The following is a 15,023-nucleotide window of genomic DNA, read 5'->3' as shown; positions in this document are numbered from 1 at the left end:
CATTATGGTCACAATAATAAACATGCAGTTAAGGGCTTGGTTAAAAGAGACAACACTGACTGATCGGTTTCAAATGGGAAACAAACAGTGGTGTCCTGTGTGAAAGTCCTATGTTTTGTCGACCCATCCAACCCAACATCCTCCTAATGTTGAGTTTGTTGCTCTATATACTACATCACCTGACTTCCGCAGCTGCTAGAAGTTGCCTTACAATAAAAAGTAACTATTGTTTGTAATGAGCTGCTGGTACAGACGACCTATAGGTTTGTTTTTTTACAGGACAGTCTCCACTAAACAGTTGCTAAAACCCTCCTCCTAGTCTCCATTAGTAACATATTCAACTAAGAGATGTTCTAAGAAAAAATCAAAATGGGGCTGATTTTTTTTCCTGTTTAAATCTCTCCTACTCTCCAGATGTATTGTTTATCAATCTGTTGTTTATCTGTACAGAAAATTCTCCACTGGTTTCTGTCTCTCCGTGTCCCTGTCTGTCACTCTCTCTCTCTACCTCCCTCTCTCTCCCCTCGGTCTCCAGCATTACTGTAACATATAATTACTCTGCAGACTTACTGCCTGTTTCTATAACTTCAGCGCTTCAAAGAAACTGTCGGAGTGTGGAGGAGAGCATTGTGGGAGTTCCAGGTGGATTTCTCGATAATGAGTTAGCGCAGTAGTAGAGTTGAGAGTTTTAGTAATGGCTGGCTGCTAAGGCTCTTCCTGGGAGTTTAATGTAAAACAAACAGGGCCATGCTGACAGCCTGGGAAAAACAGATATTGCACATTTCCTACTTCCACTTCAGGGCTCTTGCTGCCACTCATTTTAAGAAAGAGAATTCAAAGAAGAATTTATATTCATGAAATGGCTCTGTGAATCATAATTTGAGACATTTAAATGCCTCAAACATTACTCATGGTCTTTGACTTCTAATTTTTTAAATGTCCCTGTCTTTCTGTTCATCTGGATAAAATGATAGAGACAGGAAAACAGAAAGAAATTGTCAGAGAGTACATAGTTTTGCTAGCATTATTATTATTTGAATTATAGGATCCCAACATTTGGCAAAAAAAAAAAATCTATATTTGACACTACAGTTAGCTTGTCTTGGTGCTGATGTCCAGGGGCGCCCCGTGGGGGACCGGACTACACCACCCTGCTGCTTGTTACACATTCCACTGCATGTATTATACATAACACACTGCTGGAATACATCTCTCAGAGGAATCATTTTGCTGAATCCTGTCCTCTCTCCCTCTGCACATATTTCCCCGACTTCCTGAATGACAAGTTTCAGGGATAGAGGATGAGCAGTAGTACAAAATGTAATGCAGAAATCATGGGACAGAACGCCCAACAGTAAGCTACAGCCACTCAAACCAATCACCAGTCCTTACTTAAAGATACTCCCCCATAGATTCACACTGGCAAGCATCCAAAGTGAACTGCTACTATCTTTTCAGGCAGCCATAAAGAAAGCAGAGACCACTGAAACGTGAGCCAGAACATATTCTGCAAGCATACTGTGTATTGAGATATTCACTGTTTTCCATAAGTAACGCATCTCAGGGAGCAATGAAGCAGCCAACAGAGGGGAAACAGCACTGGGTGAAGATATAAACAATCTGGGCCTAAGCTTTTCAAGGTGGGAGGAAAGTTCCTGTTGGACTGAGGACCCTTTTTGCTTTAGTCAATCCACGCTCGTGTCGACACGATAAACACAATTCCAAGGCTGCTTCAAAACTGCAGCAAAAAGACCAAATTCAATATTGAATTTGACAAAGATTTGATATTTTCAGCACGCTGACATTCAATTTCAATGTCACCTCCAGAGGGTGCACACACATGCAGATTGGAATATTTAACAGAAGGCGATGAAGAAGAATGTGTGGTATAAATCGAGTCCGAACGGAAGAGTCAAACGGCTGAACGGCATCAAACACTTCACCACTTTCTGAACTTAGTCCAAGTCCACCTAAAAAAAAAAAAAGTTGCCAGGAGCAAAATGTGGAACAATTTTGGTTAGAGAGCTGAGAAAAACGGACACCCAACCAATTTCTCCAAAGCTCTGTGGCAAAGTTACTACAAAGCTGTTTGAGTCAAGTAGGGGATTACACAGCATGAATTTTTTGTACTTTGTGGTATCAAAGTAGTATCAAATATTGGATATTTATTGTGGCATTCGTTTCAATGTCAAAAGTGTAAACTCAAGTCAGGGTTTTTGTGATTTTCTTGTTTAATGAAATCAAATTCCTTGGGAAACCCATGTAATACTTCTACAAGTAAACATGGCAAAACTATAGAAAAATGAACAGGATTAAATGGTGCCTGATGTATTTGATACTGTTTTTTCAGCTCAGTCATTGTCTCACAGCTACTATGAAATGACAAGATAATTCATGTCGACTCAAAGATTCAAATTAATTCTTTGTATTCAAAATTCCCTCTGTTATCATCTGGTATCATCAGTTGGCAAGTATGTGCTGATTGTTGCGGAGGATTTGGTGTAACGAACTTCTACAGTACAACACAGAGCAACTCTCTCAAGGGGACATGTGGAGATGTTACTGTGCTTAATTTAATAAGGTCAAACTCTAAGTGATAAACAAAGGAAGTCTCAGTGATACATAGCTGAGGTGTTGATGCTGCATGTGCTGTATGTGATGCTATCTTGATACATGTATGTAGAGCGCCAGAGGGAATTCTCCAGACTTAACAAAAAAGTGAGAAATCCTGTTATTGCCCTTTTTTTTGTTTCATACACTCAGTCTCCAAGCAAAAAGATTAGAAGATTTTAAAGAAGTACATAATCTTCTTTAACAGCTTATCAAAACTTTAATGATTTGGTGATAAAGAGCACAAAGTTAAGTAGCCGGTTAAGAGGATAACTCCCCAGTGCAGTCTAGTGATTAGTAGATGAGAATTGGGAGACTGAAAATCCGGGTTGCAAATCCCACTCCTGCCACTTATTCACTTTGAGGGAGAAGAAGCTCCATTTCAGCTTTGGGGGTATTGTCACGGGGTAATCATTTTTGAAAAGTGATAAATGGAGCCCCTTACCCTCACCCTTTGGAATCCAAAACACATCTTTATTTACGTATTTATTTTGCTGTGTCTCTCTGGTTAACACCCGTCAAGACCCAATTATAGCTGTAGAAGTCTTGTGCTTTCATGAGAAGTGAAGCTACAGACTGTAGTGTCAGGGCTGTATACAGTTTAAGCATCTTCTCATTCAGTCTGCAACAAACTGAGTCCTCTACAGATCCATGTTGGGCTGTTTTAATGAGGGTTTCCTCTGGACACAATGCAGCAGATTGAGGAATTTATCTTTATGTCAGTGGGCCATTTGGGTTTTTGTCCTCTTAGGGTCAATTTTGAATAAACAACATGGTGTTTTTGACAGATATGTTGTTTTTTTTTCTCACATATTTACATAAATCCATTTCTAGAGGGGCTTGTATCAATGTCTGATTTATTAAAGAAATACAGCTAAAGCTTTGCCGAATTAGTGAGAGAACAAATGAAGCAAGATGGCAAGCCCATCTCCACTTGTGCTTTACTCTCTATCTACTCTGAGATAGGGATTCACTTAGTATAAAAGAGAAAAAAAGGGGCATTAATTACCTTGTGAAATCTAAAGACCATTAACTCTCTGTGTCAAGTGATGTTTCTCAGTTCCTAATCAGAGTTTTAGTGATATAAATTACTCTTTGGATGAGAAAAACAGATATGGTGTGAGAAAGTGTGCACATATGTCTTTTTGTGTGTCCTTGTAGCTGTGCACATATAATTATGTGTGTGTGTTTGTGACTTTGAGAAGGAAAGAGAACAGGGAAGAGAAGAGAAAAAGTATAAGAAAGACAGAGAGACAGACAGAGAGAGAGAGAGACAGGCAGGAGTGGAGTGGATGGAGAATTGTCAGTGTCTTTGCGGCAGTGCTGTGGCGTGGTGTGTTGCGCTGCGGAGAGATAACAGGATGCCGGCGCTGCTTGCTTACCTTTGCTGTACACCACACAGTTGTTTTTGTTGTCTTCCGCTCCCTGCCAAGTCACATCCAGCAGCCACCTGGGGCCGGCGCTCAGCACCACCGGGACCGTGCTCTTCGTCTTCTGGACAGGAACAGATAACAAACACTAATCATTTGCTTATTTTGGTGATTAAAGAAACATTAATAACCACTGAGTTACGCTCTTCTGCTGCTCTGAATGGCCATAAACAGACAATTTCACAAACTATAAAGCATGTAACTTAAGTCCACCCAATCCTCCCCATTTTTTTTTTTTTTTTTTTTTTTTTAATTTCTGAGAAGATTTGAGAATCAGGGCAGGTTTTGTGTGTACACATGTGTGTGCGATGGCCTAAAGACAAAGGCTGCAGTAGTGGTTGGAATAGTGACAAATTGGTGCAAGAGCCTGCATTGTATGAAAAAGTAGGAATTCTCATCCAGGATTGAACCCAGTGATTCAGCATCAGATCTCTTAGATTAACAAGAACATCTCAGGTGTCTGGGAATTGAAAAAAAAAGAAAGGAAGAAAGGAAAAAAAAAAGGCTTGTGACTTTCAGAGAGAAGGAAGCGAGTGTTCAGCAGTGAACTTTGGGCACATTGTGCCTCGCTATCACCATGATCTCACTATTTCCTGAAACAAGCAGGGAAGAATTTAAAGAATCAGTATCCATTTCAAAGGGCGATTGAGGTTACAGTTTTTATAATATGCTGGAAAATTATTCTGAATGTGTAAGGTCATTTTTCTTCTTGATCAGAGGTCAAAAGTGGAGTTTTATTTCTCTGAAAGAAAAAATAAAACAGAGAGATAGAGTACAACATCCACCATAATAGATTCACATGGTGCAGTGTCACCAGATTTGCTTGCTCTATTTATCCTCTTATGATTTTTTGTCTGTTTTATTTTATTTTGGTGTTCTGTTTCTTTTACTTCTTACAAAATGGTGTGTTGGTGATGTTGTGTGTGTGTGTTTGGGATGGGGGTGTGGGGTGGGGTAGCAACATCTCAGGCAGCTGGGTACAGTAGCCTATTACTCAAAGGCAAAATGTCAGTATTTCAAGGCCATTACTTTTGAACCCCAGGGCCCTCCTTCATTAGGATGTTACAGAAATAGTTTAGCTAAGAGAAAATGGGTTGGGATGCAATCTCGACACTTCATTTCTTTTTCCATCTGAGGCAGGCAGTGACAGGATACTGTCCATCTGCCTAATGCAACAGAAAAACACTGGTCCTCTCCCGTGCTTTTCACTTATTTCTCCCCCGCAAAAGGCAACAACCTTCAAGGATAAATGCAAATGTCACTTGAGCATGTTAAAGGTCTGAATTGGCACAGATATGCACAAGAGATGAGCACTGTGCTCCGGCAGTGCGCCTGCATGCCCCCTCCTCCTCCACCCGCCCATTTCTCTTTCCATGAACTCTATCTAGTCGGAGGCTGGAGGACACACTGATTTTTTTTTTAGAGAGAATTATTCACCAGCAGCAAATACATCTCAGAGAGACGATAAGTATCTGTTCGGATTTTGTCTGCAAAATTAAGAAAACAAATGCAGACACTAAATAAAGACAGATTTTGAAATAGTAGTTATATGTATAGCTGTGCACATTGGCAAACTGCACTGCCAAACTGATCAAACACAGACAGTAAATTGTGTCTGTTGATATTCTTATTCCCTTCTTCTGGCATCTTCTTATCCTGTCCTGGCAGCAGATGAGAGAGAGAGGACCTCTGTAATTTAAGCCATCCGCGATTTCACATTTCAAATTAGCCTCACAATAAAGTCTTCTATCTGGCTAACCTGAAAATCTCACACCCCTGTCAAAGGAGCAGAGCAGACCGGCCGATTGTTGCTAGGACGACTATCTGAAATGGGAATCAGATTAACCCTTTCTTAGATCTCCAGACTGGAGCCATCTCTTATTCAGCAGCGAGAGGCCTCTCTGCCGTCCCTCTGAGACTCTGGGAATTCGTGCTATTCCAGCTGCTCTTAATGTAGCCAAGAGGGACAAAATACTACATCAACCAGACGTCTTCCCACTGTTAGAAATCAGGAGAAATTTATTAGAAATGATAACATTGATGACTGTTGTTCCTTTAGTTATTTCTTTGGTTGAAACTTTTGAAATTCTGACTATGGGTACTATGCATTATTTTGATTTAACTGTCAATTACTACTTTTTCTTTGCTTCCTTTTTGTTGGAAACTGAGCAGCAACAACCCATGACAGTCTCTCAGCGCAGATTTACATAATGCATCTATAGTGACAATGGTTCCCAATGTGCTTTGTAAGCATGCTGCATGTACCAGCCGTCACAAAGACAAAGAAATGCAGGAGAGCAACTGCGCACAACATATTTAGGATTAAGACATAATGGCGTCACTGCGGGGAGGAGCGTCTGCAGATGCAAATGAAAACATTTGTACAACCGGATCAGCTGGCCTAAGTGGCCGAGTCCAGAAGAAATGCAGATTGACAGGCAGAAAATTACGATTTCCCTGGAGCGAGGGAGTTTATGATGAAATGGTTTTAATAGAAACAAACTCTCTTCTCTCTTCTCCTAAACAATCATACAGCCAGGGGATGTGACGTACGGAAGCTCTTTCCTGTCCAAAACAGCACTCTGAGTAGAGTTTGTAAAATATGCTGACCCCTAATGGATAGATCAATATGTCAACAACAAAAAAAATGCATGGATTTGCATGAATACAGGGGCATCATTCGCTTGTTAACATTTTTATGATGTGAAAAATGAAATCCTGTTTATCATGTGCTCATTGCAGGTATTTGTAGTAGATATTCAAATAAATAGATTTTAATAAACAAATAGATATTAGTTTTCTTTATAGAGATACAGTGTTTAATATCAGTTTACAGTCTATTATCCCTGTCAGAGCCTGTAAAAACCTCTCTGGCCTTCTTCTCTGTGTAGTCTGTTGTGGTTTATCCACCCTCTGCCTTCACTCCAGTGGTTTCAATACTCTCTCCGTAATTTTTTTTTTTTTCCTGAGCTCTGTTACCGTTCCTCGTGTAAGAGATACAGTGACCAAAACAGTGTAGTCAGCGAGGAAGTGATTACAAACTGATGCTCCAAATTCGCTATAAAATGAAAATCAATATTTCCACAAGTTGCTGCAACATAAAAGATAACCTTCATTGATTTTTCTAGACTTAGGCCTCTGTGATAAAATCTAATATAAATTTTCAGCCACACGGATTTGGATCAGAGCGGAGCAGGGGCTGAACGATAAGTTCCGCGCACATCTCTCAGACTTGGATTTTTTTTCCCTTTCCCTTTTCCCTCTTCCAAGGCAGGGCTGTACTATTTATAATTGGCCCTGTGTGAGCAAAAGCTTCTATCAGGAATCTGTTCTAATTTTTATTACTGAGAAGCTAAAGCCTGTTCCAGATAATTTGGAAATTTCAGGGGAATTGTGATAGAGCTGATGGCACAGCCGGACTGACTCCAGAAAGGAGCTAACCTGTAATAGCCTCTGTGGCTGCGCTGATTAAATGTTGCCATAGATGAAAGACCTGCCATCACCGCAATAAATTAACCAATCACACAAATCCCAAGTCGCTACTAATCCCTCCTTGATACCATGATCCTCTGATCAGCTGAAGGAGGTGAAGAAGAAAGTGGCTTGTGACACTCAGCCTTCTTCTAACTCCCTGCTTCCCTGTGTAAACAACAAGCTAATGATATCACCGCTGACCATTTCACCACCACTGGCTACTCTTAACCCGCTTCATGGTCAGGGCAGGTGAAATCGATACAAACCTTGGTGGGAATGATTATTTTCTTCATCGTTTTTTTTTTTTTTTTTTTTCCCTCCACCAAGGTCACTGACTGGCACTGTATCTGTCTTGATCCCACAGCTGCAGGATTTAGACAACTGAGAGATCAAAACCACTCCGTCTGAATATCTCAAGACGTTCATTGGGCTTTATACATCCTGCTTTCAACACCCACTCGCTATGAAGTAGTGCCATTTTGAAACAAAAACACCAGTTGAAATATTTCAGTCAATAATAGTATAAACATATTTTTAAATATTGCCTGTTTCCCCTTGTTTTCTCAATAAAACACCACTTTATTTGATAAATACATTGCTTTCCTCTCCCCTTGTGTTACATTTGACCTTGTGTTAATGTCCTAGCAACATAATAATTTTAAAGTGCCATGTCCTTTTCAGACAACACCACTGGCAGTATAAATATAACAAAAAACAAGCTTATGTATGGGTTATGTCAAGTTTATATGTTCTCTGTTTCTAACATGGGAGAGAGGATAAAGGATTTGTACCTGTTTTACCAGTCAGTTTACAGCAGACAGCACACTCACACCTTGATAACGTCCATTGCAATTAGTTGTTCACTGCGATGAAACAAATTGCATGTGGTCAACTGGAAATTTCATTAAGGGAGATTTTCCTCTAGCTCTCGTTATCGCTCTGCGTATTAATATTTTCTTAGCCTCAAGGATGGATGAGTTGCAAGGGTCTTTTTTTGTTGAATAAAACGGCCAAAGCCAACCTCACAGTCTGCGTTCTCCCACTACTATCCACGCTGGGAAAAGCTGTGTATATGCTTAGTTAGGAGCTGCATATTTTTCATTGTGCCCTGAAATAAGACTCTCTGTCAACAACCTACATAAAGTGGGAAATACCTCCATTTCTCAAGTCTGCTTTTGTGTCATTTTCTCCTCTTCTAAATGGCCACGGTTACATCTGCTGAAATGAAAAGATACCTACATACTGCTTTCATTCCTTTTTCACCCCCCTCTCTCCCTCTCTCTAAGGCTATAGCATCTGCTATTGGGAGACTAAATAACAGAAATATGCAGGAATTGCACACTAATTCCCTTTAGAGATAGATCTTGGCTGGTGCCCTGTCATAAATCAGAGAATTTCGATATGAAATGAGGCAAGCTGCTCTAATCATTTCTGCATTTCAAATTGGATCACTGGCTCAATCGCTTGGCTTTTAAACTGCTTGCCTAAGAGCAAATGTGAGGTGGGAGATAATTCAGCTGAAATCTCTGCCTGCTCTGTGCGGCAGTTAGTTTACTGCTTGAGTGCAAGAGAATGCTTTTTTCTTCCCTTAGCCCATCTTTCTCTTTTCAACTTTGTTAAATTGACTTTTCATTTTAAAATCGATTAAATTGAGAGAGTCACTGCTGTTCCCGGAATCTTTAAAGGGACACCCATCACTGTGCGCATGTGCCTTTATTTGGCTGCTGCTATCATGGCGGCGCTATGGGGAATAAATATTTTCTCATTTAAATCACCTTTTATCCTGCTGACTGGACTGTAAGCATCAAAGTTCATGTGCTGCATTAGCTATTACTTATTTCACTCCATTTAAAGGCTCACAGTGGTTGTATTTATATTGACTATGGGTGGCATTGCATGATTACTGTATGTTCAGTTGCTTTTTTTAAGACATAACAGAGTGGTAATAAGGCAGACTAATCATTGGCTGCTCTGGATTTTGATTAAGGGGCAATGTGAAATTATTACTAAATTGTTTTGTAATATTTTTAAACTGAAAAAGCATGTGCTGCTTTCTAAATCAGGGAGGAGAGGAGTGAAGAATAGAGATTCAGAGGAAGGGGGGACTCAATCCATACTCCATTCTTCAAGACCTTCAGGCACATTGAGGTGCTCCAACTCTAAAGCCAAACAGTTTAGTGTAAGCTGTACCTGCCCTGAAGACAAGCAACCCCCTTTCTCCACCCCTGCCTTCTTTCCTTTCCTTTCTATTCTTTTCCTCTCCTTTCCTCTTTGCTTTCTGTTTTTTCCATTCCTTTGATTTTTTTCATCTCCACTCCTTTTCTTGCCTTTCTCCTTTTTTCTCCTTTCCTCCCCTGTCTTCTACTGTTCCCTCCTTTCCTTTCTATTTCTTTCCTCTCCTTTCCTCAGCACCCTCTCTCCTTTCCTTTTCCTCTCCTTCCCTTCCCTTTCTTCCTCTCATCTCCTCTCTGTCATCTCTCCTTTCCTTTAATATTTATACATCACCTGCAACATTCTCTACTGATCCAGGCAAAACTTCTACATGAATCGTCTTCACTTCCCACCATCTCTAGCCCTTCAGCATCAAATTACAATGTCCCCAACCTTCTTTGTGGCAGAGAATGTTTAATTCAACTTCACAAGTAAATGCCTGTGTACTGCCATAACTCTGTATAATGTGTATGTCCTGAGAACTATTTGAAGTTGTAAACAAGAGAAAGTTGAATTTGTAATGCATGTGCTCCAGGACTTAATCATGTCTTGAAGGTAGAGTGTACATATACACACGTGTACTTCTTGTGTTTGGCTTTGGTCAGAGGACAGAACAGTCCTGTCGCTTCTCTACTCACTGTTTGAATTACTCGAAATTTCCCATTTGAATTCAATTGGGAAGAACTTGTTTGATCTTTTGCATGTAAGTTAGGGCTGACTCCTCGAGCAGCGAGAAGCTGTGTGAGGGAACATAATAGGGAACCAGGAGCCAGTAATGTTCACCTGTATGGATATTACCATGGCCCCTGGGGGTCACGGTGGCAGGTGGCATATTCTCTGGACAGAACCACTCTTTCTCTGTCAGGAATAAACATGCGGATGGGGGATTTCTTCAAAGAGGAAGAAAAAGGAAGTCAGGAGTCAATCAGTCAAGGGGGTCACAACAAATCCCTGCACTCATAACCACACATAGAAGACTAGGATCAGTCACAGGCAGTAAATAAAGACAAACAATAAAATAGTAGGCATGATGCTTGAATAAAGCCCCTGACTTTAGATAAACCTCTGTGCCCCCTTTAGGTATTGGATTTTAATATTCTTTTGAACTCCCCTCTCTTCTCTGGTGGAGTTATAAATTTCATGATGCATTAGAAGAGCATCTACTGTATGTGATTTTGTATTTCAGGAGACTCTCTCAGTCAGTGCAGCCAATCTCACCTCTCCTAATTCAAAAACTGAGCTCTATCAAAATCTTGGTGTTCGGAATAAAAATTCCAATAAACATGGAAGACAGTACAACAAATTAAAAAAAAAAAAACACTTGAGGCAAAGAACAAAGAGAAGAAACACATGAAATGCATCGCAAACATAACTTTGTTCTAATGATGAATAAACTGAACAAAGGTATCTGTGATTTGCATACAACCTGATCATCTACATATTTCTGCACTGTTCGATAGTTTGATCTCTGAGTGCACTTCTGAGAAATGGGGTCTCACTAAATCCACCGTAAAAGACCAACAATATTTACACCAAGTTAAGTAAATAAGATAAAGATGGTGAACTTGCCCCTCACTAAATGCATTAGACGTGAACTCTCTTATCAGAGTCTCAGCACATGCACTGTTAAAAGATGGGTTTCCCGAGCTGGAAATGGTCTTTGTTACCCAATTAGTTTGCTGACGACCCCGTGGTATAATATTCCTGCTTTGACAGCCTCATACACATCCATCTAATGAGGCTGCTGGACCACCACGGAGTGAATGGACACTGTCCAGACCTTCATCTCCTCCAGCACCTATCAGCTTTCTTATCTTCAATGCTAACCTTTTTTTTTCTTTTCTTGGTTTCAGAAGACTTGAATATTGCTGCATGGTTGTTCATCCGTCCAGAGTCATTTTAACAGGGCTTTGTCTTTTTGTAGGCCCCAAGCCAACTAGGCTGAGGATCAGAGGGCTAAGGCCAGGACAGGGGACAGCGAGGACTTATCAAGGTCTACCAGCAGGGGTTTGCCTCCCTGTAGAGTGGCTGTCCTTCTTTCTCTGAAGGAGGTGAAGCAAGCAAAGCCTCTGTGCTTCTCCTCTTCCCTCGCCAATGCAACCAAGAGAGAAAGAGGAGAGAGAAAAACATAGAATTTTGAAGAGTGACAATGCTCATGTAGAAGGCACTTTGCTGTAAATAATATATGATTTTGGAGATGTTTTAGAGTCTCATTTCCCATGCTTTCTAACAAGCTCAAACTTGAGTGCTTAAAACTTCCTTAAAAAGACATATTGATGAGTGCTTATTATTTCTGCAATTACAACTGAGGGATTGGTCAGCCGTCTACAACTTCCATCAAACCTTGTTCTATACTCACTTTGTACTGGAATACCAAGAGGACTAGGGGCTTGCAAATGGAAACAATCGAGGATTATCTGCACCACTTCTCAAGAAAGTTGTTTCAACATATCATGAGTTACAGCCATGACAGTGACAGATGGCAAAGCAGCTGGCACCACTCAACTTTGTTTCACTTTTCTTTCTTTTTGCTTCTTTTTCTTCTTCCCCCTCTTGTGCCTTTGCTGCAATAGAGGTCTGTTGTGTACTGAAGTGTTGGATAATCATTCATTTGGGAAGACATATTGCATACAGTAACACAAGGCAATATGTGTGAAGCCAGCGACTTCTGAGGTTGACTATAGTTGCTTGTCACACTGACATTGTGTAAAGACTGAAACCTAGTATTGCTTATTTGTTGACTCCATTAAGACAAGGTATATCACACCTAAAGGATCATTTCCCCAAATCTATTGCAAGTAGTAATTAAAATTCATAAAACTCTGAGATAAGTGTGTAAGTGATAGTGTGTGACTTGTTAAAGTGTTGTGCTATCCCAAATGGAACAGTTGTTCATGAATGTTAATGTTCATATCAAGCTGTTTATGTGTTTATGACATACAGAAACCATAAACATCTTGATAGTACATCTCCTCAGTGTGACAGTTTGCTATCCAGACTGTGTCGCTCCCTGATGGGCCAATGGCAGACAGCAAACACCCAGAGAGTTGTGAGGGGGACGGGGACAACCAGTTCACCCTCGAGCCCTGTGGGTGTGAAAAGTGGCCCCCCAGGACCCTGAGCCTCACTGGGGCTTTCAGCCATCACCGGTCCTGTTCTGCTACTGCTGACTGAACAGACTATTGGAGGAAGACAGCTGCTTGTCCATCTATTACAGTTACATTATATAGTTACAATAGAATGGCTACATTTTCAGTGTCTGTGAGGTGGTATTGACAATATTTGTAGTGTGAATTCTGGAGAATAATGTTCATCTCCTATATTCAACCACTGATCATTATATTGTTAATACTGATGAAATCCTGATCTGAAAACTAACAATGGCTATCTTATAAATATGGTGGAGTAAAAAGTGCAGCATTTCCCTAAATATACTGAGGTAGAAGTATGTAAAAGTAGTAAAAAAGTGCTTTTAATTTGATGCACACTACAGTGGTGGATGATGGAGGGAGTGAGAGGATATTGCCACAAAACACTGTCAATGTTTAATTTGTTTGATAAAGAGAAAAGCTTTGATCCTTGTGATATGATCAACAGGATTTATGAGAAATATGGTCTTAATTTAGAGAAAATACTGCCACTGTCATCCCCAACCGTGGTTTAAGTTTCAGTACCATTTGATGTAATTTGATGTAATTATAACAAAACGATGGTGTGTTCATAGATAAAATTACTACACTTACAATTAAAAAAAAATGTCTGATATTTGCATCAAAAAATCACAAAAAAAGCATTTAGACCTAAACTGAAACTGCGAAGAATTATGCTGCAAATGACCCCCATCTTTGTATTTGTGTTTTGGTCTAGTCACTGTACCTTTGGCATGTCTGAGGAAATCATGCAGCCATTACAGTGAGCACAAAGCAAATCAGTGAGTCCTGCTCTGCTTATCAGGGGACCTGCCATATCAGTTTGGGTAGTTGTGTTGTGATGTAAGGACAGCAAAATGTCAGGTTCACTTGTAGATCAAGTCAACCATGCATTATCTCTCAAACAGTGGAGCTTGGCTGTGGCTGTAATAGCTCTGACTAGCTGACTGACTGAGTGCTTCACGGCTAATATGTGGAGCTGTGGGCGGTGAGTTCCAGCCATGCCCACAGAAACTTTAAAAGTGCAGGCTTGGAAAATGGAAGAAACAATAAAAAAATGGTTGTGTGTTCCTTGTGCCATAGTCTAACATTCATTCTCCACCTAACTCACAAACAGACATCAGTGTCATGTTGATCTGTGTTTAAAAAAAAACCCACACATGTAAAGGGCTACTTCAAAAGAATAAGCTTGGATGTTTCTCCCTTTTAATGTAAGAACATGAAAACCATTGATAATGCCATCGATAAATATATGGATGACATTGAGCAATGGAAAGCAGGCCAGATAATTACCATTTTACCCATCTGAAGAGACCCCAGCCCTGATATTGGTTTAAACCCAAGAAATAATTGATGCATGCAATCACAAATTGGTTCTCCGCCTAAAATTTGGGCCCATTATTTCATTAGATGAAGCCACATTCTTTGTGCCAAAATTATTTGTGTGTCCAACACAGAAATTCAAATCCTGTTAGTCCTGATAATGTCTGGCGTTTTCAAACCATATCCAAGACCAGATCGTGACTTTCAGATGGAAAGCACAGGCCACCTTTAAATGCAAACATAAATCAAAATGTTTGGACTTCAAATCATTGATTTTATTTTATTTTTTTACTTCAATGGTTTGTTTGTTTATGTGCCTATACATGCATATTTTATGCTGTGTGTGTGTGTGTGTGTGTGTGTGTGTGTGTGTGTGTGTATGTGTGTGTCATTTAGCAGCTATGCTACAGAGAGGTCCTATCCTGAGGTGCCTTCTTGCATATGTAATTGGATGTTACTGTAAATAATTGCCTGGGCATGTGCCAGTGTGATGATGGTGATGATTTGTGTGTGTGTCGGCTCATGTGTGACTGTATGTGTGTAGAACATGTGTGTGCCATTCTGTATGTTTGTGTGAGTCTGTATGTATGTGTGTGGTGTGTGTGTGTGTGTGTGTGTGTGTGTGAGCACTGAGCGCATCTGCCCCATCCGTACTCCACTCTCAAGTCCCACTGATTCTCCTTTCCAGCCATGTTGAATCCTCTTTTCCTTATCAGGCGAGCCCAGGCCTGCATCAGGCTCTCCTTGCTATGACAGAGGCTACAACAATAGGCCTGCGATACCGCTGCTTAGCGCTGCGTTTCGGAGGGGAAACCTGCCACGGGCG

General features: G+C 40.4%; 1 protein-coding gene across 2 annotated transcripts in view; it reads right to left on the bottom strand.

Moving 5' to 3' along the window:
* Positions 1-15,023, bottom strand: part of zfpm2a (zinc finger protein, FOG family member 2a) — a 115,907-nt gene that overhangs the window by 40,309 nt on the left and 60,575 nt on the right. The window contains exon 6 of one of the 2 annotated variants that reach the window (XM_018682468.2): positions 3,993-4,104. In XM_018682468.2, coding sequence (XP_018537984.1) covers positions 3,993-4,104 — 112 coding nt within the window. The remainder of the gene's footprint in view (positions 1-3,992; positions 4,105-15,023) is intronic. The other variant, XM_018682476.2, reaches the window with a different exon arrangement.

This window comes from Lates calcarifer, linkage group LG15 (genome assembly GCF_001640805.2).
Source record: "Lates calcarifer isolate ASB-BC8 linkage group LG15, TLL_Latcal_v3, whole genome shotgun sequence".
Taxonomy (NCBI): Eukaryota; Metazoa; Chordata; class Actinopteri; family Centropomidae; genus Lates; species Lates calcarifer.
The sequence above is the reverse complement of the archived record's forward strand: the minus strand, read 5'-3'. Positions and strand labels throughout refer to the sequence as shown.